The sequence below is a fragment of the Balaenoptera ricei genome, chromosome 21, assembly GCF_028023285.1.
Source record: "Balaenoptera ricei isolate mBalRic1 chromosome 21, mBalRic1.hap2, whole genome shotgun sequence".
NCBI classification, from domain to species: Eukaryota; Metazoa; Chordata; class Mammalia; order Artiodactyla; family Balaenopteridae; genus Balaenoptera; species Balaenoptera ricei.
The window spans coordinates 13286810-13313671 of NC_082659.1; the positions used below are offsets into that span (position 1 = coordinate 13286810).

General features: G+C 46.6%; 1 protein-coding gene across 4 annotated transcripts in view; it reads right to left on the reverse strand.

The window, feature by feature from the left end:
• Positions 1–8350: 8350 nt before the first annotated feature.
• The window catches only part of IRF2 (interferon regulatory factor 2), an 85564-nt gene continuing 67052 nt past the window's right edge, over positions 8351–26862 (reverse strand). For all 4 annotated transcript variants that reach the window (XM_059909743.1, XM_059909744.1, XM_059909745.1 and 1 more), the window contains exons 7-9: positions 18492–18656; positions 11409–11455; positions 8351–10090 (exon numbers count right to left, since the gene is read on the reverse strand). In XM_059909743.1, the coding sequence (XP_059765726.1) occupies positions 9782–10090; positions 11409–11455; positions 18492–18656 (521 nt within the window). In that variant the 3' untranslated portion in view covers positions 8351–9781. The remainder of the gene's footprint in view (positions 10091–11408; positions 11456–18491; positions 18657–26862) is intronic.

Consider the following 26862-nt stretch of genomic DNA (forward strand, 5'->3'; position numbering starts at 1 on the left):
TGAATATACATGCATAAGATCTACCTCATTATTTATTAAATTGTTTAAAACACTTACATCTTTATTTTCTTTCCACTAGAACTGCCATGCTGAGTGTGGTGTGTTGAAGTCTCCTTTTACTAATGTGTTTTCATCTATTGCTATTCTCATTTCACATAATTTCTGCTTTATACTGGTGGTTGCTGTATTATTTGGTGCATAGATGTTTGTAATTTATCTTCATTGTGAACTGTGATTTTTCAGGTTTATATATTAATAGCATCCTTTTTTCTCTCATTTAAAGCTTTTTGGCCTGAATTCACTTTGTCTAATATAAGAATCATCACCCTTCTTTCTTATTGTTTTTATTTTTCTGGTATAACTTTGCCTGTTTCTTTATTTTTGGTCTTTTGAATCACTGTGATTGAGGTGTGCCTCTTAAATATAACATTGCCTTGTAAGTTAATTTGATAATTGGCTCATTTGTCACTACAACAAGAAAAGAGAAGAAACCAGTAAAGCCTGTTCCATTTATTGATATGACTCATGTTTAGTCTCAAGGCTGTCATATTATTTTATGTTATAATCACTGCATGTTATGTTTACTGTATTTCCTTCTTTATTTGGCACATTTTCTTTGCTATTTCTTTTTAAAAATTTTTTAAAATTTTTTATTTTATATTGGAGTATAGTTGATTAACAATGCTGTGTTAATTTCAGGTGTACAGCAAAGTGATTCAGTTATACATACACATGTATCTATTCTTTTTCAAATTATTTTCCCATTTAGGTTGTTACATAATATTGAGCAGAGTTTCCCTGTGCTATACAGAAGGTCCTTGTTGGTTATCCATTTTAAATACAGCAGTGTGTGCTATTTCTTATACCTTTATTTTTTCAGATGACCTGCCTCTGCCCTCTCCAGGGTGGTTCCCATCATTCTACTGGATCTGCTCCCCAGGCTAAGGCCACTGCTATCCAACCACTAAGAAAGAGCTAGGGAAGTAGGAAATAAACCTCCGCGTAAAAAGGGGTGTGGGTCCTGAGATGACAGCTTACGTACCCTCAGCCATTCTCTCCTCAGGCTACCCACCCCTCAGGGGTGATGGAGTGTCTTTACACTCCAAGGGTGATGGGCTCAAGCAGCAGTCAGAACACTACTGAGAACAGCGCCCACCATCTTCGGCATCTTACTGATCACATCCTCAGGCTAGATTGTCCTCCCTGAATCTAGTGTCTGACACACTCTTCTTGCTCTTTTCCCAGGAGGCTTCTCAGCTCCAGTGTTAATCAATTGCGGCAAACACATGCCCTGGAAGGGAGTTCTCCTGCCCTCACATCTGGTCTATGTCTAGCCTCTATCAAAGCATCTGCCACACAAGCTCCCTCATCCTGTGCATGACCTAAAATAACATTCTAGGATAGGGTAGGAGTATAACAAGAAACACAAACGCCTAATAGTTTGTTTGTCTGATTTATAAGTATGTTGAAATGCACCTAGTTTCAAAATCGCTGAGTCAAAATGTCATGCATCCCATGAATCTGGTGGGAATTACCGTGCCAGCTGGCCTATGATGAAAATTATATTGCTGACCCAGAACGAAGCAAATTAGGATCACCTCGATAATCAAAAGTTAATTAAATTCCACCTGGTGGTTTTAGAAGGCATTTTAAAAATGTGTTTGAGTCCATGTTGTTAAAAATAAAAGTCACTACCAGCAGATTCTGTTCTCCTTCAACTTCTACCAGGAAGGAATATTTTCTTAGCTCCTTCTAAGCCCACTCAATAATAAAATTAGCTTTGCCCAATAAAGAATGGCCGAGGATCTAGGGGTGAAAAAAAGACCCACTAATTTTAGCTACATAGAAATTGGGGTCGGACTTTCCTGGTGGCGCAGTGGTTAAGAATCTGCCTGCCAATGCAGGGGACAAGGGTTTGAGCCCTGGTCCGGGAAGATCCCACGTGCCGCGGAGCAACTAAGGCCCTGCACCACAACTACTGAGCCTGCGCTCTAGAGCCCGCCAGCGTCAACTACTGAGCCCACGTGCTACAACTCCTGAAGCCCGGGAGCCTAGAGCCCGTGCTCTGCAACAAGAGAAGCCACCGCAATGAGAAGCCCGCGCACCGCAACAAAGAGTAGCCCCCGCTCGCCTCAACTAGAGAAAGCCCGCATGCAGCAATGAAGACCCAACACAGCCAAAAATAAATAACTAAAATAAATTTATTAAAATAAAACTCATTAAAAAAAGAAAGAAATTGGGGTCACATGTCTGAGCTCTGAGATCCTCAGTGATAAATTCTTGAATTAATGTAAGTCTGGGAGTGGCTGGGTAATTTGGAAGCAGCGCTCTATAATATGGATCCTAGCTATTTTATATCCAGATTACATGCTTGATAAAACTGAGTGCATACAACACAGCCCAGACTCTAATAGCATGATCTTATTTCTTACAGTATTCTTGCAAATAAGATGTTAATACCCTATTTTATATACAAAACCCCTGCTTCTTATAGATATTAAGAGATTTCCCAAAAGTCATCAGCAAGTGAGAACTAAACCCAGGTTCATCTGATTTCAAAAACCTCATCTCTGGGCTTCCCTGGTGGCGCAGTGGTTGAGAATCTGCCTGCCAATGCAGGGGACATGGGTTCGAGCCCTGGTCTGGGAAGATCCCACATGCCGCGGGGCAACTGGGCCCGTGAGCCACAACTACTGAGCCTGCGCATCTGGAGCCTGTGCTCCGCAACAAGAGAGGGCGCGACAGTGAGAGGCCCGCGCACCGCGATGAAGACTGGCCCCCGCTCGCCGCAACTAGAGAAAGCCCTCGCACAGAAACGAAGACCCAACACAGCCATAAGTAAATAAATAAATTTTTTAAAAACCAACAAAAAACCTCACCTCTTTCCACTATACCATGTTGCCTTCCCATATACACTAGGGAGTACAGGATGAAGATTCTGTTCTCTGGATGTTCTTACTTTGGAGTTTTTACTTCCTTTGTTGTTATTGGCAGAGTGGATTCCTTGAGATGCATGCATGTCCCAAATAGGCACTCAGCAGTCCCCATGCCCATCTTTTTCTCATCTGGCTTCCTCTAAGGCCAAAGCTGGAAATCGAGGGCCACATTTCCTGGTCTTTCTTGCCCGGGGCTTCTAACTGTGAATTAGGTTCCCCTAGTTATCTGCGCTTGCGTGAGACTAGGAGTCAGGATGGAAGCAGAAGCCACCTTCCCGCGGATTCACCTGTAACCACAGGCCAAAGTCACTGTGCGACACTGGTACTTTCTAAAGCTGCATCCTCAAGGCTCAGTCACTAATTTAACGGGTGTTGAGAGATAGTTGGGGGGGTGGGGGGCTGACAGGGACTTCCTGGCTCTCGGATCTCAGCTAAGGCAGCACGTCCTCACGATCAGTGCCTCCAGTGCCAGCCTCCCGATTTCCGACCTTCACGGTTGGCAGAGGGGGAGGCAGCCCTGAGGTCGGCCCCTCCAGCCTTTCCAACCACGCAGACACCTGCTTCTCCCTGGCCAATGCCTCTCTGCTGAAAAGAGCCAGAGTGGGTTCTGTTTCCTGCAACTGAACCCTGCGGATACACACTGTTCCCCATCTTTCCCACTAACTGCTGGCCTTTGCAACTGTCAACCCTTCAATGGATCCTTTAAGCTCTAAAATAAGAGCTTTGAATATCTCCATCACTCCCTGTCTCCCTTACCCAGCTTTATTTTTCTCCAGACTATTTATTGTCTCTGAAAGGTTATTTATTGGTTGGATGCACACCCCTACTAGAATTTAATCTCTATTCAAACAAAGACTTTGTTTTATTCACTTCTGTACAGCCCTCTAACACTTAGAACATTATTAACAAACAGTGGGAATAAATAAATAGTGTTGAATGAATGAGTCTACTTTTCTTAACAGAACACTACTACCAAATTAATACGTTAGTAATAGAGTCATCAACAATATACCCTCAATAACGCTTCCTCATGAGGCTTTCACCTGGGTTCAGAAAATCCTCAACGAACACAAAATGATATGCGTTCTCTGGACCTCAGCATTAAATTTAGGGTGACCAACTCCTTCTGGTTAGCCGGAGACTTTCCCAGTTTTAGCACGAAAATCCCACATCCTGGGAACCCCATCAATCCTGGGCAGATGAAGACAATTAGTTTCCTTAGTTAACTTCATGAGATGCTAAAGAAAGGCATTTGGAATTATATTATTTTAAATCAATCTTGCAAATAAAGTTTGCAAACACAAATCTTTTAAACCAGCCTGTGGCGTCCTTCCCATGTCACAGCTGTCTTGCAAATGATCCCTGAAGCCCTCAGGGTGAAATCAGAGCAATGGCCTTGGCCTGCATTCTACACTTTTACTAATATTCCTGTTTGGCTATATGTTGAATATGCTACAGCTCAGCATGTGAAATATAATTAATAGCATATTTCATAATTAAATTAAAAAACATGATACAGGAGCTTCCCAGAGAAAAGCTATAGCCTTCAGGGAAGGCAAGAGAAATCTGTTTATAATCTCATTAATTCTAGGGATGAATAAAGGCTTAGCTATCACGAACCATAAAGAACTCACACTCTCTAGCGCTAACATTATCCTGAAACTTCAGACAGCGCATTCAAGTATAATTTGTGGATTGAAAACAATGTCTTTGATCTGGTGCATTAGAGAGAACTGGAGAATATGAGCATTTTCAGATCTACGACCCAAGCTTCCGGTAGATGGATCATCTTGGAGATTCTTTTTCCCTGATGATTCACGGTGTTGAATGTTTGGATGTTTAGATTTTAAAATATTCTTCTCAACCAAAACCAAAACTTAGTGATGCAATCACCCTGGAGTTTGTTTTGCACATGCAAAAACATTTGTGTTACTAAAATCAACTGTTGCACATGACGGTGGCGTTTCTCTGGCCGTGTGTGTGAGGGGTTAACGGAGCCAGAGTTGCACAATCCAGCACAATGCATTCCTCAGAGCCAGCAAGCTCTGTCTGAACGTGTTTACAAAGCAGATACAGAGAAACTGACCAAGTCTCCCAAGGGCAGCGTGCTCAGAGGAGCCGAAGCACCCATGCTGCTTTTCTTCTTAAGAAATTGCCTGAAGGACTCCAGAAAATGCTCTTTTCTGACTGTGTGAACTCTGCCATGTCCTACTTCTCGATCCTTCCAATCCTTCCACGGTATGACTCAAGTTCTTGGACAGACTTCACATTTTTGCTCACACCGGCTATTAGGCTGGCCACTTCCTTCCTTCCAGGCACTATTTTCGGTAGCAGAGCCCCTGCACCTGTTGTCAGTGTGGCCACAGAAGGAAACCTCAGAAACCCTTGTCTGTCCACCCAGCAGGGCCAGCGCTGCCCAAGCCAAGGCAGGGGATGGTGCCAGGGTCCAGAGGGCCGGCAGCCTCAGGAGCGAACATCTCACCCACCATCTTCTTGTGTCCCCTGACCCAAAGTTTGGCACAACCTGGGGCGCTCCTCTCCAGGTCTGTGGCTGGCCACGCTCCAAAGGGGGACAGCCCAAGGGCCTGGCCCTGTTCTTTTGACACTGGTATGTGGATCCCAGGGGAGGAGGAGGAGATCCCGGGGGTGACTGCCTAACTTCCACATGTGGGATGCAAATGTGACTCGCACACAACCTCGAGAAGCTCCCAGTCCCACGGACTGGGGTCCCCTCAGGGAGGGGTCTACTGCAGCCTGGGAACAGATGGAGAGCTGGTTCCCAGCCCCCTTGGCTGCTCAGGTTCAGGTCCCACTGGCTCTGACCATCCTGGCCCTGGAGGCGCCAGGGTGTGGCGTTTCAAGATGAGGTAGCTGAACACCATCAGGTAAAAACCAGTTTCTGCCTCCTTTCTCTCCGTAAACCAAAACTGCTACTGAGACGCAGGGTACCTGACACTGCACGCCAGGACCCATCTTGGCTACCTGCTTGCAAACTTCTTCCTAGTGTGCTTTTTCTGTCTTGCCTCAGTAGAGATTCGGCAGAATAGCGGGCTTCTTATTCTCACCTTTTATCTGGGTCTGTTTGTCCATAGCTAGAATAACAGGGGGGCTTTTAAAACCGAATGAATTCAATCTTCAAAGAATGGCCTCAAGCAAATGGAATGTCTAATGTTCCATTAGGGCAGGAGGCCATTTGGGGCTTAACATCATTTTCATTCACATGCAAAATACTTCCAAAAGCTCAAATTTGTAAACTCAGAACCCTGAAACCCAATCGCGCACCTTCCTCATTCCTAAAATTTTGATCTCAGTAGTGGTTACTGATAGTTTAGTACACTTTAGATTTGGGAGGGGAAAAAAAAGGAGACTATTTTGGGGTTCTGATGGCCAATGGATTTGTGTGCATTTCTTTTCCATGTGTATTTCTTGTTCTCTATAAATACATTTAAATAGACTAAACACCTCCTTTGGCAGTTACTTCATCAAAACATGGAAAAAATGTTATGGTTGAGCATGGATTTATTTGGAGACTTGCAAACGGCGTTCTGGAAGCCCTTTGTGGTTCAGGATGTGCTGGGTTCTCTCAACCTTCTGAGTGGGCGGAAGTTCCTGTCACTGGATTCACAGTTCACATCTGTACCGGCTCCTTCTTACCAAGGGGTGACCTAGGTGCTGGCTGCAAAGTAAGCCGCTGAGCTTGCTAGCTACACACACACACACACACACACACACACACACAGACACACACACACTCACAAACACAGACACACACACACTCACACACACACACACACACACACACACACGCCCATCATAAAAGCATATCAGCTCACACAGACGCCAGACGAAAGCAGCACGTGTCCCCAGCACTTCCTGTAACGGACAATGAGCAATGAGGTCTGAGGCTGCAGTCCCCGAGTTGCCCCATCTCATTTGTTTTTCTTCCTCAGGCCAACCCTAGGCATGGGCTGACTAGCGTCCTTTCCTACACTCCTGGCAAGTAACACAGAAACACAACAGCCTTTCTCAGAAATAATTTAAACATGATTCTGTTTTCCGTGGCCTGCTTGGCAATGGATGGTCACCTTTAGTCCCTCAGTGGTGCATTTCCAGATCCCCCATCTTCTCTCACCTGGTAAGATGCTGTACTTCCGGTCATAACCGTGTAGGAGGAAGCACGTGAGGTGGCGTCTGGGCCCCGCAGAGCTGCTGACAGGGGTCAGGAAGTGAGCTGCGGGTTCCCTCTGCGTTTGGAAGAGGGAAGGGGCACAGGGACCAGGAGCTGGCCTTAACCCTTTGATCTCCAGGCCATGTGATTGAGCGCCCCCTTCCGTTATTGGTTTCTAATTTATTCTAAACCAGGATGATTCAGTAGAAGCATTTAGATACAAGTCGCAAAGAACTGGACCTGTTTACTCAGGATCTGGGAGAAGGGTAGGTCTCCAGTGACGAGCACAGAAAGCGAGGCTTTCCGTGAAGCGCGGGGAGACCCAGAGTCACCAGGGCGCTCCTCGCGGAAGCAGCCAACCATCAACCCTGGCATTTCAACCACAGCACAGCAACTAGTAAAATGCTTCAGTTAATTTTTGTTCAGGGCTGGATAATTTTATGGCCACTAATTATATCTGCAGCCACCCACAGAGAGAGGCATTAAAATTAGCCCTTTGTCCTTTCACTGAAGGAACCTTTTCAAATATTAACCTAGCAATCTCCTCCAGAAGCCCCCGAGAGGTAGTAGGGTGGCGGCTAAGTCTTCGTAGGCTGATTTTTTGGACATCGTGGAAGCATGAGGGGTGAGCGCCGCGGCCTTCTTTCCCAAGGTCAGAGACTGGGTGGTGGGTGAAGTCTGGGGTTCTGGAATTCACATTTGTCACTAGAAAAGACATGCCTTAAGTTCTGAGGGCAGGGCCTAGGTCTGAGGCCCCAGGTCTTAGAAAGAAGACCGACTCTGACGAGGAACCCAACAAATGTTTCCTGTTCTCAAAAAGGTCTTATCTGTGAGCCTGGTATGTGACATAAACACAGAATTTTAGTCCTATGTTTAAGAACAAGAAAAACACAGATGTGGGTGGAAAAAGACTCCTCCAGAGTCACACCAGCCTTGGATTCTGACTACCTATGTGACCTTGAGTAAAGGCATTTTCCTTTTAAGTCTCCATCTCCTCCCTGTGAAACGGAGATAAATCTCTATCCTGTGCACAACCTGGATGAGTGAACAAGTGAAATCATCATGTAAGACACGCAGCACAACGTCCAGCTCCGGGCGAGCACCTAACAGAGGAAGCCATCTCACAACAGAAACCTCCAGGGTCGAAAGGGGGAAAGTTCTGGTCCACCAGAAGAAACGATATCGCACCAGTCCAATCCCGTGACTGTGCTCTAAGGGACACACACAAAGCCAGGCATGATGCCCATTAAAAATTTAACTATATATCATATTCATTTATTATCAATCCACAGGATAATTTGATTGCTACATGAGCTCATAAAAGCTTTTTCACCTTTACAAAATTAAAAAAAAAAAAATGTGCCACAAGGATGTAATAACAACTGCCGATAAACAAGAAAAGGAATCTTAAAATTATAAATTTGCTGTAGAAAAGATAAAAAACAATTATATTTTCTTTAGAATTTTACCTTGAATAAAATATTCCCCGGTATAAAAAATAAAAAAGCTTGCTCTGGTTAGAATTAGAGTATTTTTCTCTTCAAATCTGGGAATTTGCATAATCTCTCCATGATAGTTTTCCTTTGTACCGCGTGGCATTCAAGCATAGCAGATTAGAAAGATTTTTTTCCTTTTTTTTTTTTTTTGTTTTGTTTTTTAAAGCAGTCTTTTAAAATGGGACATCTGTGGAGAAGTTCATTTTCTTCTCCTCCTCAGGGACGTGGAACACAGCCTTTGAGGGGAGGAAAAGGAGGAAAGAAAATGAAGGGGATAGGAGGGCAGGGGAGGGGAGGGGGTGGGATGAAGGGGAGGCAAGCGAGGGGAGGGGTGGGAGGGGAGGGGATGCAAAGGGAGAGGAGATGGGAAGGGAGGGGCTGGGAGGGGAGGGGATGCAAAGGGAGAGGAGATGGGAAGGGAGGGGCTGGGAGGGGAGGGGATGCAAAGGGAGAGGAGATGGGAAGGGAGGGGCTGGGAGGGGAGGGGATGCAAAGGGAGAGGAGATGGGAAGGGAGGGGCTGGGAGGGGAGGGGATGCAAAGGGAGAGGAGATGGGAAGGGAGGGGCTGGGAGCGGAGGGGATGCAAAGGGAGAGGAGATGGGAAGGGAGGGGCTGGGAGGGGAGGGGATGCAAAGGGAGAGGAGATGGGAAGGGAGGGGCTGGGAGGGGAGGGGAGCAGGGAAGAGAGGTGCTGACTGTGCTATGAAACAGAGCAGGATCACGAGAAGGTCTATCTGTAAGTGCTTTAAGATAAGGTGCAGAAGCAGACTGCAACGTCGCTAGTACTGCCCTATGTACATATTCACAAGAATAAAAAATTCCAGCTAGTTCACATTTTCTCCTCCATTCAGAGGCATCCGTTCCACCTTGCTGGCCTTGACCGCAGGCAATGCAGCACCTCACCGCCCGTGTGGGTGTTGGTCCTATGACGTCCTTGAACTTGAGGGAGCAGCCCTGGGAGATCCAGCAGGCTCTAGAGATATGCGTCTACCAAGGGGCTGGAGTCCTGAGTTAAAAAGAAGCTCCAGTACTGGAGTTGGACACAGCAATCAAAGTTCTATTGTCAAGGCTTTTTCCCTTAAGATTCGTCTAAAATAGGTGTCAGAAAGAAAAATATAATACAAACAAACAATAAAACAAAGCCAAGAAATCCCAACAACCACCAGGGGAAGTCGAAGGCTTAACAGCTCTTGACGCGGGCCTGGGTGATGTCGGAGGTCTTCTTGATGACGCTGGCCCGGGTCTCCCGGTCTGGCCGGCTGCTGCTGGGCGCTGGGGTCACGGAGGGGGCGAGGGGGAGGTCTGGGAACGGGGGCCAGGAGCTGTTGTAAGGCACGGGACAGCTCTCCTCTTTGATGGTGACCTGGAGGTCGGGCTTGTTGGAAGTGACGAAGGTCGCCATGCTGGGTAGCAGGTACGTGCTTCGGGTCCCCATGTTGCTGAGGTACTGTTTGCCTTCAATGTTCCTCTTCCGCCAGTGTGGTCGGCCCTTTCAAAGAAAATAATTATGATATACATTTCCTTTGCCTTCTCTTGAATGGCTTTTTAAAAAATGTGCCACTCTTCCCATGTGTTGGTGTCTGAATTTCTTAAGAGGCATGGAATAAACGAGAACCTTAGCGACTCCACACCCCTGAACTAAAATCCATTCCCAGCCATGCATGCCCCAAGCACAGTTTCTCTTCCCTTTTTATCCATGCCCATTGGCTACCTTCCAGAAATCTAGCCAAGACTGTCCTATGAAGGCAGGAAAACAAGGCAGCAACTTGGTTTCTGGTTCCCCTCTACTCCGGCTGCCCAGCCTCATGGTTAGGTAGCTTTGGGCCAAGATGGCTGGTGTGTCAGGGCGACTAAGTCCTCACAGATGGCCCGATCTGATCTTTGAGTCAAGCTGCATTTTCAGAGTGCGGGAAGCGAGGAACCCAATAAAAGACAGGGAACGCCCCTGGATTGCTTTCAATCGGGTACAGCTTAGAGCTCCAGAGTGCCTGCAAATAGCTGGCTTCAAGGGTGGCGTCATTCAGAGAAGGAGCTAGAATTCTGACCTTGAAGCATTCAGAGAAGGAGCTAGAATTCTGACCTTGAAGAAACAGGTTCCGAATGTATGTGCGCATCTACACCTACTGTCTTTTCAGAATTCCTGGACTATCCTTTAAAGTATTTAGTACATTGGGAAATGACTAATTCAGACAACCACTAGTCAGTCAGTCTGTCTGTCTGTCTCTCACTCACTCACTCAAACACAGACACAAAGCAGGCTTCGCAGGAATGCTTCCCCTCACAGTTACAGCCATTTCCTGCCATTGTCTGAGCCCAGCCAAGAAGAGGGAGATCAGAAGCAAAGCCCCTGGAATCCGGACTGAACACATACCTGGCCCGTGGGCAGGGATCACAGGGCGGGCCGGGGGGAGGGGACACTCCAGTATCTGGGGAGCTACTTTTGCTTAGCACTTTCTGACACTGACTTCTTATCGTTGCCTTGGGCCACTTGGACCTTCTGTTTCTGCTTGTGAATTAGGATGTTTATGGCGGTAAGCATAGCAGTGTTTCTTGGCCTTTTCCTGCCGTCCTAGCCTCCTTTCTTACAGTAACATCTTACTCCCTTCCCTCCCGTTTACTTCCCAAAGCTTCATTTTGTAAGTCAAAATCCAAAAGCACTGTAAATTTTATGTGATGTATATTTTACCACCACCACCAAAAAAAAATCCAAAAGTGAAACTCATGATCAAAAGAAAAGAAACTTCACTAGCAGCAGGGAAACCGACGTGCCAGTTGGGAAGGCTTTGCCCCGGTGCCACCATGCTTACCTCCGAGCTCTCTTCATCACTGGGCACACTATCGGTAGTTTCGCTTTCTGTTCACAGAGAGAAAAACACAGGCCCATCATTCCTGCCACTCAAACTGTTTCGAGGCTCAGGCAGTGTTTAAAAAAATACATCAGCACGTCTTTCTTCAAAAGAGAAATGCATCACTAAACTCATAACCTCCGTCCCCTTGTGTCAGGTCAAACGCGTGTGCCTGGGAGATGCTAGGGCAGAATTTATAGAGTTGAACGGTGGCTCGTTTTCCCAGGGCCAGGCTGTGTTTATTTATGGCCTCTCTTCCCAGGATGCGGTGCTGGGCCCCGGGCTGCCCATCTGCGTTCTGCCCACCCCTGCCCCCCGGCCCTCTGCTGGCTCCACGTCGGGCCCTTTCCTCACAGCTGCTCCGTCACAAGCCGCTCGCTGGTCTTCTTTTCCCATTCACGGCAGTTGGTTCATTTAAGTCCCAGCCCAGCCTCCCCAGATGAGCCCCATTCTCCTCAGATCCCTCCTTTCCCTCACGGCCCTTCAGTACTTATATCCTGGATTAATGAAGTGGCATCTTCCCCCTGGGTTACTGTGGGTGCACAGATTCTAGGGTGGCTCCCGTGAGCCTCAGCTCCTGGCGTTTACCCTCTTGTGGGGTTCCATCCTCTGGAGGGCAGGCGGCGCCTGTGACTTGCTCTGAACCAACAGAACGCAGTGGAGGCGATGGGATGCACGTGATTACGTTATGTAAGCCTGCAACCTGTCTAATGAGGAGACCATCTCCCTTGCTGGCTTTGAGGAAGCCAGCAGCCATGGCGGGGAGGCTCACATGACAGACAACTAAGGACCGCTTCCAGCCAACAGCCCAACAAGAAACTGAGGCCCTCGGTTTGACAACCTGCCAGGAACTACATTCTGCCCCAAACCATGTGAGCCTGGGAGCAGATCCTCCCCGATCCCATCCTCAAATGAAACAGCAGCCCTGGACCAGACCTCGACTGCTGGTCTATGCAGAGAATGTCCTGAGCAGAGGACCCAGCCAAGCCATGTCTGCTCTCCTGACCCTCAGAAACTGTGGGATAATAAATGTGTGTTGTTTTAAGGCACTAAGTTTGTGGTTATAGGGTCACGCAGCAGTAGATAACTCACTTACCATCCTGATTCATCCTGCCGCCTGTGAGACACAGAGCAAATTACTTAACTTCACTGAGGCACAGTTTCCCTATCTGTAAAATGGGAGTATAAACACCTTCCAAAGAGGATTACATAATGAGTGAGGGAAAGGCCTAGTACGGGGCCTGGAACACAGCTCACACCCAGTAAATGTTGGTGCGCCTTTGTCCTGAGCCTCATTCAACAGGGGACCTGCACCACACGCTAGGGTGACAGGGTCACAGTCACTAGCTAGTGATTACACATCACCTGTACATAGAATACAAGATTCTTTTTTTTTTTTTAAGATTCTTTTAAGTAAAAAAAAATTTGATTTTTTTAAAAGCAAACTAATTTTTTTTTTTTAAGTAGAAAAATGTTAATTGTTTTAAGTACAAAATTGATGGTGTGCAGTTTTTCAGGGTTCAGAGCATTGAGAAAATGAAAGCACAGCGGGTAGAACTTCCAAAATACACGGACCCTTAGAGAGCCCTGAGTCTGGGTCATTCACTTCGCAGACATGGCCTGAAGGGAAGCTGTATTAGTGAACGTTTTTGGGGCACGTGGGCCGGTGCTCTGCACGCAGGTCTTGTTCAGTCTCTCAAGGACCCTAAGTCAGGGAGCAGGTCCTGTCACCCCTTGATTGTGCAGAAGACCTTGTGTGTTCTTGTGCCTTCTACCCCTTCCACCCCAAACCTACAGAGGGACTGGCCTCCAGCCTCACGTCTTGCTGGTGGCACAGCTGTGGCCAGGTGGCTCCCAGCCCAGATAGAGTCCTTCTGACCACCCAGGGCACCAGGCCCAGGCCAGGCCCTCCGTGAATTAAAGGCTAAGGAACAAACGGACAAACTGAGGCACAGATTCATTCCTCGAACAAAGAAACCGAAAGTTACTACACGGGGCCCACCCTGGGGCCTCTTTGCACGTTTCTCGGCCACTGTTCTCCTCCAGTGACTTCACCCGGGCACAAGCGATTGCCGAGCGCTGACCCCCAGCAACTAGAAGGCGGGCCCGTCCACTCCTCAGACTCAGCAGACTTCCCGAGGCATCCCCAGCGGGGGCAGCAGAAGCCCGGAGAAGGCCCAATCCTAGTTGTCAGGGCAAACTGGCAACGCTGGGCACAAGAGAGGTTTCCACACAAAAACGAATTATACACAACAGCAAGGGAAAATGCCCCTCCTCACTCAAACTTCAGGCTAGCCCAGCACCCCGAGAAGGCAGGAATCAGTGCTGCCACTCCCAAGAAAAATGCGGAACAGAGACGTTGAGAAACCAGCCAAAGTCGTCGTGGACTGAGTCAGCACAGAGGAGGGAAAACAAAGCAAGCTTCTGATTCCAGGGCCCCGGGCGCTGAAGCTCTCCTGCTGCCCCAGCCTCTGGTGAAACTTCAAGATCCCCTTTCCATTTTTATGGTTAGCTTTCTTAGTGCTCTGAAGCCCAGGTTCCTCTTCCCTTCCTGTAGGTCTAGGCCCCTCCACTCCTAATGACCCTCCATAAACACCATCATCTTCTGTTCCTCTCCCCTTCACATAAAAACAAGATGCCACCAGGCTTGCTCTGGGCGCTGGAAATAGGCAAACACGAGCAGGTTAGACCAAGGTTCTGGGATTCCACGGCCCGAGTCACAGTTGCGGGAGGGGTGGGAAGGCAGACCCTGGGGAAGACTCCTTGGTAATAAGGCCTGGCACGAACCATGAACAGAATCAGAATGTTAATCGCCTGTAAGCACCCAGTTTTCAACTTCAGGGAGATAGTCGGAGACAAGACAAGTGCACACGCTCTGAACTTCTGTTTTCAGCTGACACAAACGTTAGCTGAAGAGCATCGTTTCTAAAGGAAGATCAACTGCCTCTGAAGTAGTTCTGAAGACTCTCCATATTAGCAAACTGGGAGTTCTCATTTTCATTGTTTAAAAGAATGGCCTTGAGCGCCTTCAGCCTAGGAGCAGGAGATGCTTGAAGCTCTAGCCTGAGGACCCCAAACGCTTCTCTCTAGAGTAACAGTGGTGCCCCCGGCTCCCCCTGGGTCACTGGCTCAGAGCGCTTTGTCGGGGGCACTCATGCCCATTTTCCTCTTGTTTTCTTGGTTTTACTCCACCATTGCCATTTTCAAGATCGGTTCTTATAGAACAAATGAATTCATGGCAGCTCCTGCTTCCAGATCAATGTTACCACCGACACAGCAACATTAGTTGTTTCATTTTTCCTTCTGATACTTTGGATTTGGTTTCGTCTTTGCTTTGAGTAGAATGGAATTAAAAACAATTTTTTGGAGTTGCTTCCCGAGCACGGTCTGAGTAAGTTGCAAGTGTTTACAGAGTAATAACAGGTACCTAAGCAGTTTGTTTCATCTTTCTCATCTCCATTTCCCGGAAAGCGACTGGGGTGAGGGGGAAGGAAGAGGTTTGGATTAGAGGAGCCCGAAGATGCTTCTTCCAGAGCTGCAGTTTTGCAATGATGCTAGTCTCAGGTTCACACTCCACTCAGCCCAGTTTTTTATCGTCAGACCATCTCAGGAACATGACGGGGAGGGAGACGTCTTTTGTCACAGCCTTTTTGCGCTACGACATCCTGGTACATTTTCTGGAAGGCTCTTGTTCAACAAGTTTTATTAAGAAGATTGACAAGGATTCCTTTCCCTCAATCATTTCCTTAATTACTTTCCCTAGAAGGCTCAATGAAGAGGTTCAAATCAGAGTCCTCTTACAGCACTTTTATCTTTGCCGCACCCAACAAAATGCAAGCCTGCTACAGTTTCCAGAAGGACCCAAAGTCTTTCCCGCTGGTCACTGGTCAGAAGGAAATCTCCCTTCTCTCAGTTATCACCAATCAATCCTTCGTCTTATACTTTCTTCTCCATACTCTCGTTCAGCCTTCCCCAAAATACTACTGTGGCTTTCTTTCACTAAACCACCCACAACCTAATAAAATCCTGGTGCCACACAGCAGGCAAGAGGCCACTTTGCGGTAGATCTTTAAAAATAAAAATGACTCGTCTCTAGAGTTTCCCAAGGTTGGGCTTTGGGACATCCCTCCCCAGGACATAGTTTTATGAATCCAACTAGAATTTCATGTTGTCTTAAAACAATCCAACGCAAGTACGTCCACTCAAAGGAACTGTCCCTTTTCTTGCTCACCGTAATATTTAGACCATGGAGAAGACAGACTTGCAAAAATGAATGTGGTTTTTGTAATACTACTGGGATTATATTTCAGTGATCAGTGGTGGTGGGGGGGAAATAGCCAACAGCCGCTTCCAAATACCGATTTCTAAGTGAATGAAGTGGTTTGAGGAGGCTGAAATTCAGTTCAGTAGTCCACACAAAGGGCCCCTGTCATGAAAAACAGGCAAACAGCCTATTCTCGCGGGGAACGTAAAGTTAGAAAGTGAACACCACCAAAGAGCTGCCTTTCCTGGTAGCAAGCTATGGAATCCCTGACTGAAAGATTTTAGCTACCCATGGTCAGTAACAGATAAGTTTCTTATGTGTCATAGGCTCTAGAAAAGTAGCAGCGATGACTTGTCTTGACTCTATCCAGGAAGCTTCCCTCCACAGGTTTCTAGAAAATTCAGACAGTGAAAACAATCGAAAGAACTAAAGGCCAGGCTGAAACACCAGGCTCCAACCAAACCCGCACTGCCTGCCAGCCTGGCACTAAAATCCTTCTTTTCAAATCTTGCAAATGTCCTGAAAAGGGTAATGAAATTTTCATTTCTCTCTGCATGAATCAGCTGTTCTTGGGATTCTTCTGCTAAAGCAAAATGCCAGTGCTGGCAGAACAGCAAGAAGAGGCCTTTCCAGAATCCTCAAGAAGACTTCAGAAAAGTCTAACTCAATAGATAAATAGAAAAGTCTATTCTAAAGCTCCAAGCCCTTAAGAAAAAAGAAAAAATCAAAACACTTGGGGTGTAATAATGCCTGCAGCAGCATGATACAGAGGAAAGTCACACATTTTCAGCCATCGTCAGGGAAATGTAAGCACAGTGGCTTAGTGTTGCAAGTTTCAGTTATCTCAACTGTAAAATTAGGGCATAAACATCCTGCTCTGCCTCCTTTGGCTGGTCCTTGAGATCCTGGGAGGTGGGCTGTTCTGAACGGCAGAGCCCCATACGGTCCTGCGGGGCAGCGGCGCAGTCCAAGGGCTAAGAGCAGGCCTTTGGCATCAACCACGTGTGGGTCTGACTGTGCTACGGGTTGTCCGTTTCTGGACACGCTGCTTCACCCCGCTGACCTCAGATACCTAACTTTTAAAGAGAGAATAATGACAGTACCCAGGCTGACGGGATTATTCTCATGATAATCAAATAAGCCAATCGATTTCAAGCACTTAGCACGGTACCCTGGGTACAACAAACACGCAACAAATAGTAATTATTACGAGGACTGGCAGATATCCAAGAGGGCCTGGCACACGGAGGAGTTCAAAATACGTTTCATGAATAAATAACTGATGACAAGCTTATCCCGTCTGACAGATTATAGGCTTCTTGTAGCCAAGGTTCGTTCTCACTTTCCTTTTATGTTCCCAGCACGAAAGAAAGTCAGGACCTTGAGGACATTCTGCGAAGTAAAATAAGCCAGTCACAAACGAACGAATATTGTAGGATTCCGCTTATACGAGGTACCTAGAGTAGCCAAACTCAGAGAGACAGAAAGTAAAAGGGGGCTGGCCAAGGGGCTGGGGGGAGGGGGAGGGGGAGTTATTGTATAATGGGCACAGAGTTTCAGTTGTGCGAGATGAGAAAGTTCTGGAGACGGAGGGTGGTGCTAGTTGCACAGCGATGTTAAGTCACTTAATGCTGCTGCAATGTGCACCTAAAAATGGCTAAAAGTGGTAAATGTTATGTTGTGGATATTTTACCACAATTGAAAAAAATAAGTTAAAATGAAAGAAAGTTGGGGTTCAGGAAATATGAGGTTAATTTAGGGGCGGATAATTCACAAACAACTTGTCATTTGAATCAACCTAATTCTAACGCTGACTCTGTGCCACTCACTGGGGTGGCGTCCTGACTGAAGGACACGCTATTTGGCAACACATAAAGGACACTGGCAAGAATTCCTGAACTACTTATTAGAGAGACTCTGGTTACCCATGATAGGGCCTCTGCTTTTTATCTGTAATATCTGCAAGCAAGAACCCTGACTCAGAACTTATATTTCATAATTATAATTGAGTCACCAAAAGTTAAGTGGAGATCATCAGAAGGAGTGTATGAGGTGATGTAATTAATGTTGGTGGGGAAAAGGAGCCGTCACTTTATCCTGTAAGGATGGAAGAACCCACTGAACCTGGTGCTAAGCCTGTGACTGTCGGGGCCAATTCCTGCCATTCTGTGGCCATTCCCTGGGGAATTTGCAGTGGGCTCAGTCCCTGGCCCAGCTAGAAGCTGTATGAAATTGAAAAAGAAGAGGAAAATACGTGGAAGTGCCAAGTAAACTTGGTGAACGACAGAATGGAACTTGGGGTCTGAAGGTTTAGTTCGAGTCCTGACCCAAACACTTACTGGCCGTGTGGCCTGGAGGAATCCCTTCTATTCCAACGAAGGAACCGGAAGAGGTGATCCCTACGGTCCTATCCAGCTGGGTCAAACTCAGATTCCATTAAAAACATCCTTCCGAATTTCTGATAACTTGCGCAAATAAAATAGACTCAGATGAACTACTTCCCCAAAGAAATCTTCTTATTCGTTAGTCATGCACGAACATGTTATGGGTGATGAAGTAAAATGCTGTGACTGAGTCTTTGAATTGAGAACAAAAATATCCAAGAAGCTGTTGGTTGAGAACATTAAAGCAAGACTAGTTCCAGACAGAATAATCCTTAGGACACAGGAGAGGTTCTCTGCTATGTTGGTGAAACCAGTGACCCTAGACTAAAGGACCGCCCTCCCTGGTTCCTTGCTCAGTTCCAGAGTTCCCGACCCCCCCCCCCCCACCCCGCTTACCTGCGTAGGAAGACACGGGGGAGATCTGCAGGGGGTAGAGCTCGCTCATGCTGACCGGCTGCTCATCACTTTCGGTGGTCACTTCCACAACTTGGCAGATGTCTGGTGGATTAGTGACAATCTCTTGATCCTCAATATTGCTGCCCAGATGAGACTGTCCTACGACTTCAAAGAAAAGACCGCCATCATGCACCAGCATCACCTGCCTTCACAATCCTAGCACACACTCTCGAGAAAGGAAATCTCCCCCCAGAGAGGCCAAGGGTCAGTTTCCTGGTCACCAAATGTCATCTGCCACGAAACAGGAACAAGCCTTAGCTTTGGGCTAATGTCCCTGGAGAAGCAACTTGCCAATAACCTGGCTCGCCAGGGCTATTTCCAGTGTGCCTGCCAATGGTGCTTACATGTGGCAACATCCCAAACTCAACCCGGCCACAGCCAAGGCTGCAGGACGAGAGCTGCATCCAGACCTAGCCCCAGGGCCAGAGAGATAAACAGCGCTTTGAACCTGACCCATTTCTGTTCTCTGCTCTTGCTCTAAAGGAAGGTGCTGTGCTAGTTTCTGGGTCCTGGGGTCCAGAGAGACATCACCAAACCTTCATGATGAGGAAGGACCACCAAAATCCACCCTATTGTGTCATTTCTAGCCGTGGGATGCTCCTTTCATACTCCCAGCCCTCCTCCTCCTCTGCAGACAATGGATGTCATATCAAAACAATGCAAAAGAAGGCTTTCCCAATTCTAACACACCTTCGGAGCATCAATTCCTCAAAACGCTGATAATATGAATTCTGGCCACCCTGCCTCTGAATCCTGACTCAACTTTTTTTTAATTAAACTTTTCAGTCTGAGATCATTGTAGATTCATGCGCAGTTGTAAGAAATAATACACAGATCCCGCGTGCCCTTTACCCATGTGCAAAACTATCATACAGTATCAGGAATATTGACATTGACCATCGATGCATCTTGTTCAGATTTCCTCCGTTTCACTTGTACTCCTTTGTGTGTGTGTGTTTGTGCGTGTACTTAGTTCTGTGCAATTTCATCACATACGTGGTTTCACGTACCCACCTCCGCAGTCAAAACACCAGTCTCATGAGCACAAGCATCTTCTGTAACTGTATCCACCTTCCTGCAGCCTCCTCCCCTGGTCTCTAACCCCTGACAACCACTCATCTGTTTCCCATTTCTATAATTTTTGTCATTTCAAGGATGCTTCATAAATGGACTCACAGTAACCCTTTGAGATGGGCTGTTTTCGCTCAGCAGAATTCCCTGGAGATTCACCCAAGTTTTTGTGTGTATCAGTAGGAACTGTAGGTTCCTTCAATTGGAGGAACCCAATTCAATTCACCCATTGAAGGAATTGTAGGTTCCTTTCCATTCTTTGGCTATTACAAATAAGGCTGCTATGAACATTCATGCACAGGTTTTATCTGAACATAAGTTTCCATTTCTCTGGGACAAATGCCCAAGAGTGTAATTGCTGGATCACATGGTAATTATATGTTTAGTTTTACAAGAAACTGCTAAACGAGTGTCCAGAGTGGCTATACCATATTACATTCCTACCAGCAATGTATGGACAAGCTAATTTATGCACATTTTAGCCAGCTTTTGGTGTTGTCACTGCTTTTTGACTTTAAGTCATTCTGATAGATGTGTGGTGATACCTCATCTTTGTTTTAATTTGAATGCCCCTAATGCCCTGTCCTACTTTCAAACAGAGCTGACCTTATACTTCTGTTGACAACTGATTGGATGGAATATCTCTGAAAACTGGCACCCATAAACAAATGGGACCAACAATGTTTTCCCAAGGGCCTCTCTCAAAGCACTTTGCCCTCATAATCAATGTTTTACTCATGCCTGTATAAGTTATTTTAACATTTCAACACATGAGAATGACAGGGAAAGCATCATTATCCTGTTATAAATGAAGAGTGTCAGGCACAGAGGAGTACAGTCGCTTGTCCAAAGTCACACAGCGTGGATCATGGGCAGTGCTCTACGTCCCCAGCCACCTGTAAAATGTTCAGATTAGGCGGGAAGGCGGCCACATTCCAGTCTCCTTGAGAAGTTAGCATCATGGGCCAGTTCCTGTTTTCACTGCTCAAAGTATAATATTTTGATTACTCAAGTATTTCTGCTTATACGTGGGTTTCTGTTTTAATTACTTGAAGGGGGGTGATGAAGTGACTAAGCATTAAGGCAGGGAGAACATTACCTGATTTCTACTCAGGTAAGGTTTTAGAAGGCAGTGAGAATTCATGGATTTTCTAGCAAAGAAAAGAAAAGCACTGAAGAGGCTGGGAAAGGAGATTTGGGGATGTGATAAAAGACTCCACAAAGCCACAGCATACAGAATGGAAGGGAAACTGGATGCCGTGTGGGTTTTCCTGGAGGGGATAAAATTAAAGAAAAGGAAGGCAGGCTAAATATGGCAGGCAGACTCCCAAATTCTTATTTTATCCTTTGGACTATACTACTTGAGCCCGAGAGCATCAATTATGCAGCTCACCAGACACAGACTGAGCGCTGACACTGACCTCTCTCAAGTTTCTTCTGCCTCCTCTCCCAAGTAAAATAAGACGGCAGGAAAACAAGATGGGTCCTGTCCTTTCCCAAATTGGTGGGTGGAGACAGAAACCAAACGGGACGTGTGTGTGTGTGTGTGTGTGTGTGTGTGTGTGTGTGTGTGTACGCGCGCGCGTGTGTGTGTGTTTGAGGAGGGGGTGGATAAAACTGATACCTTACATACTAAGAAAATTACGATCTTACATAGATTTGATTTAAATCAAGGCCCCTTTAACTTCCAGTCCTCCAAAATTCATTTCTCCCTTGCACTGTCATTCCTGGGAGTATAAACTACGGCAGCCATTCCAGCATCTTCCTAATTATGTCCCTTTGTTCTGACCAGGAATTCTCTCCCTCAGTGTTTTCCCCCATAAGTCTCAACTCAGCCATTCAACTAACAGAGATTTCTCGAGCATCCTCTTTGTACAAGGCACTGTTGTCAGGTAGGAAGGGTAGAGGAAGTGTAATCTAGTCCAGGATCTGGTTGGTAAGAAGTCCAGTAGGACTGGAGGCCAGCCCACAATGATCTAGAGAATAAACTGAGGACAGTAGTGAAAAGGAAAAGGGGGGACGGGGGAGGGGGGAGGGCCCGTGATGAAAGTTCAGGAAGTGGGATATTTTTTTTTCCAGTTCCAGGAAATCAAAGGCTTCGGTGAGGCGGCAGCGCGCTGGGCGGAAGGGGAGGGTGAGTGCCAGGCAGGAGTCAGATGCCTCTGCTTTCGGGGGGCCTCTTCCTGACCCCCCAGAACAGACTGCCCTCTCCTTCCTGCGGGGCCCTCGCTTGCTGTCCCCATGGCTTGGCCAAAACGACAGCATGACACGACCTTGTGATGTGCCTTCACTTTCGGCCTCGCGTGCCCAGTTAACGCAGTGTCCCTTTATTTAACTTTTTATTTGTACGTGTCGTCTCCCAGCCACACTGTGGCTCCCGAGAGAGTTGAGACCCTGCATTAGAACTTTTTGTCTCGAGTCACAGCACACGTTCACGGCTTGTACCGGAGAGCAGCTCAGTGAATATTTGCTGAGTAAAGAGATGAATAAACAGAGCAAGGCTCCCAGACTGCAGCCAGAGGCCCGCAGGAGTTCAGGACCATTTGTGAATACCGAATGGAACGACGAATGTTTTCTAGAAAATTTCAAGACTCCTGGCAAGCGGGCTTTTTAAAACCTAGGTGAAGGGATAAAGACATAGCAGGCCATAGCTGCCAGGGGCTGGAAGGAGGGAGAGGAAACATTTGGGGGTGAGGAAAATGTCCTATGTCTTAAATGTAGTGGTAGTCACACAACTGAGGATGTCTGTCAAAATTCATAAACCTGCACGCCTAAAGGGGGTTAGTTTTAAGGTATTTCACTTAACACACATGCCTTAAGACAAAAAGTAGATAAGCATCTCTATTCAAATTTTAAGTGTATCCTGAATGCTGGTGACCAGGATAGAAAAATAAGTTTTAGTTTTCTGGGCTACATCTGGATACCCAGTTAATAAGATTACATGGTCTCTAAAGCCAGGCATTGCCCTAGGAGTATGTGGCTTTGTGCCTGGGACGACCACTGCTCTCCATCTGAACACGACTGAGGGCACTTTAGAAACTTCTGAACTCGTAAGTCGCCAAGTCCAAGAGAGAAGCTGGGAAATCCATCCATGTGAGATGCTCTGTGGAAGGGCTTTACGCACCAGCCCTAATCCGTATCTCTCTCTTTATCCATCTATGGAGATGGATGAGAGCTGATTTCCCCTGAACCACCAAACTTTGCCCTAAGGGACAACACAGACAGTGCCACTGACTCCTAACAAATGAAAAGTCACAAGAATAGCAAGCTTAGCAAACTGCTACAGCACATTAGGTCAGAAGTGGGAGCCCTCTAGGTGCTACAGTATCATGACTGATAACCGATAATAACAAAACCTAGCATTTCCTGGGCCCTGAACTTTGTCTTTCTCACCTTGACCTATCACCTGCCAGACCTCACAACTCCACGGGGAAGACACAGCTATCACCCCATTTTAGACAGGAGGAAAAGCATCGTGGAGAGTTAAACAACTAACGAAGAGTTCAATGACTAATTCAAGGTCAGACAGCCGGAAAGTGGCAGCCTCAGGAGGCAATTCAGCTTTCCCTCTCAACAGCACCGTCTCCCTGAAAGAAAGAGTTAGGAAGTTCAAACTGAGTTTCCCGGGCTTTCTAAGCCCCTCTTAGGATAAAACCTTTCAAATCTCACCTTAATAAGACTCTGGGCTCATAACCAATAGTGAAATTGCTTTTCAACAGTTCTATATTGGGTGCCAAGGAAATTCCTGAACGGTTAGGGAACTAGAAATCCACTAAGCTTCTCCAGATTATGAAGGTCAGCGCATCAGGAAAAGAGTCCCCTGCAGGCATGTAATTTTATCTGGGCCTCGGTGCTGAGACTTACAACAATATTATTCATGGCTGGTTACTGATGAACCGGTTTGATTCCTTAAAAGGTCATTCTTACCTTATTAACAATTGTTGACAACGCAGGGCTCCACCTGAGAAAGTAGTTGCCCCCATGCCTCAGAGAAAGTTCTTAAAAGTAGACTATTAGGAACGGGAAGGTTCTGTGAAGGTGGGTTGGTCCTATCACTTTGCAGCTGAAAAAAGCTGAAACCCAGGGAGGTTGGGTAAATTGCCAAGGTCACTCAGGCAGCTGCAGGGTCAAGATAAAAGCGTATAAAAGCCGGCCATCTGCATGCTGCCATGGAGAGAAATTTCTTCTTGCCCTGATCTGAAACTTTGAGAATTTAAACTGTGAATACCACCCCTGATGACGCAGCACAGATGGAGGCAATGTCTCTTAATCAACTATATTTTAATATGATTTGATAATACCACAATCATAATATTAATTTTACCACCTTCTAACCACACAGTGAGTTTTCTGTTACACCCATTTGGTCCTCACAACAATCCTGGGATCAGTTTTATCATTTCCACTGTATTTAATATTTTTTAAAAAATTTAAAAAAATGGACCATTGATGTGGACCATTTTCAAAGTCTTTCATGAATTTGTTACCACACCGCTTCTGCTCTATGCCTTGGTCCCTTGGCCGTGAGGCATGCGGGATCCTAGCTCCCCGACCGGGGACTGAAACTGCATCCCCTGCATTGGAAGGCTAAGTCTCAAGCACTGGACCGCCAGGGAAGTCCCCTCGTTTCCACTTTAGATAACGAGGAAATTGAGTCTCAGAGGTGACGGAGTTTGCCTAGGATCACGTGATAAATAAAAACCTGCAGAACTAGGTCTAGAACCCCAGTCTTTTAACTTCTAATCTGGTGCTCTTTTTGTTTTCTTTTTTTTAATAAACTCTGGCCATGATTCGGTTTAGGCTCCAAGGGCGACGCTGGGAGACACAAGTCTCTACGGGGTTAGTACTTTCAGAGAAGGGGCCAGACTGCCTCAGCAGTGACAGGTCGACATGGGCGCAGGGTGTGGTACACACTCTGCATTTCCGCGAGGAAACCGCATCACATGCTGCCTGCTGTAAAGGGGGGCAAATAATATGTTCTAGTGAAAACTCAGCTGAGTTCATCACCGTGTCTCAAGGGTCAGTGGTCTGGCAGCAGAAACCTGGCTAAGACCTCATGGGCTGGCAGCACACCTTTCCCGATGGACCCGCCTAACGCCCCTTCCTTACTCTGCTGGGTTGACAGAGCTATAGCGTCCACCCCACAGTAACAAAACCCACAACCCAAACCTCTCTTTCTCGCTGGATAGGCACATGGAAGTCCAGCTGTTCAGAGGAATTCGAGTTCAAAAACAAGTATAAAAGAGGTGGACAGGGGCCAGGTCACCAGGACCCTGGGGACATGCGGGTCTTTGTTCTGGGGGGTTGGGGGCAATGGTGACATGGTAAGACTGGCATTTTTTAACAAATGACTGTGTGTGGAGAAGGGGCAGCAAGGAAGCAGAGCTGAGGCAAGCACGAAGGGGACTGGGAGTCGCATCTGAAATAGAAAGAAGGGGACGGATCTGAGGAATAGGACGGGGGAAGCCAGGATTCGATAGTTAATTATAAATAAGGTGGAGGTGTCAAGGCGGAAAAATATATACAGCCTCGTAAAAAGTCGGCAGCTTTCCTGGGTAAATAAAAACTCCCTAAAGGTTGAAAAAAACCTCCATGTCCACTGCCCTGGGTTGCCGGTGCACGTGGTGACCGAGGGCACATCCCATGCAGCCTCAACTCTGTGACCTTGGCTTTTCCAAGGTCCAGTTCACTGAAGAAAAACAAGATGTATTATCGGTTGTGTCTGGGTTTACTGTGAGACCTGGGTTCACACCTCACACGGACTTTCCTATTGCTAAGAGTTTTCTAGGGGTCCTGATAAAACCGGATGCCTTGTCGCTGGCCCCCGCTCCTGAGGGATGAACCAGCATGGAAAGCCTTCACTCGCTCCTTCTCAAGAGGGGTGCCTTCCATCTAAAGAACCACCCCAAATCTACTTTTTATCTTGTAGATGGAAATTTTCATATCTTAAGCACCAGAGAAAATGGCAAAAAACAAAAGCAAACAAACAAAACAGGGAACAAAGGATCTGGAAAAGTTGAAGACAGTTCTACAGCCTGGCGTCACCTTTGGCCATCCTCAAGTCATTATGAATTCTGGTACCAGAGGCTGCCAGGCTTGAGTTATAACCGTGAGGCCCTGGGGGCACCCTAAGTTTGGTCTCTTAGTTGTGAATCTGTTTTGCCCCCCCCCCCTTTTTTTTTTTAACTTTTTTGTTGTTGTTCTGCTCCTGTCGATATTCAAGTTTCTAAGCTTGGCTGAAAAAAAGCTACTCAAGGTTTACTTTAGATAAAGTTGGTCAAATTTGGAAGCAACTACCAAAAAAAGGTACACCCTAGAAGGTGCATTTTGGGCCACCAAAATCGACAGAATTCAAATTACATTATTTCCTAATTGTCTATGTCTAGTCACCTAAGGCCAGCTTGATTTACTTCAGGGTCATGAATAGCCTCCCTCATTTCACAGCAATCTTTGTTTTCTTGAAGGGTGGGGTTACCTTTTATCAAGAAACACAATGGAGTTATGAAGCTCCGCCTAGGCCAGGGAGAAAGAATGTCCGCACCTGCTAACTTCTCACACTGGCCTGGAGGTGATTTCAGTACAGCTCAGCAGAGGCCCTGCTGACCTGGGCAAGAGGCCAGCAGGGTATTATCAGAACCATCCAACATGTTGCTGGCTTCTTCCGCTTCCTAAAAACAGAAGTTGCCGCACACACAAAATAATTCGATGTGAAAGAAAAGTAAAAATAAAAATGAGTCTTTTTCTCCCTCCCCTTAAAGGGATAGCAGGAAAGATCTTTGGAGGTGCTGACCTGTGCATTTAAACAGGAGGGAGAGATGAAACGTGAAAAGACCTGGTTTAAGTAGTGAGATGCTGCCCTCCTGCTTGGAGTGCACAGACTGCTAAATCTGGATGTACATTCAGCCGTTCCGGACAAGAAGGCAAGAGCAGGACACTGCCCACTGACCATGAGCGTGTGCACACTCGTGCGTGTGTGTGTGTGTTTTCCTGCCATGATCTGCCGCAGAAATAAAAGTAAAACACAGCAGCAATCCAGCAGGAGTTCAGCTGTCAGGGTAACAGTACATTTCGTGCTTTACCCCCTTACTGGATTCACTTACCAAACAGCACCCCTCCCTCCAGAATAAAAATGTACTAGGTGGCTGGCCTCCACGGGATTAAGATATTGATTTTCAATCTGTCTCCCTAGTGACAGAGCCTACTGACAACGAGAAAAATGCTCTCATAGTAAGGACTCGTT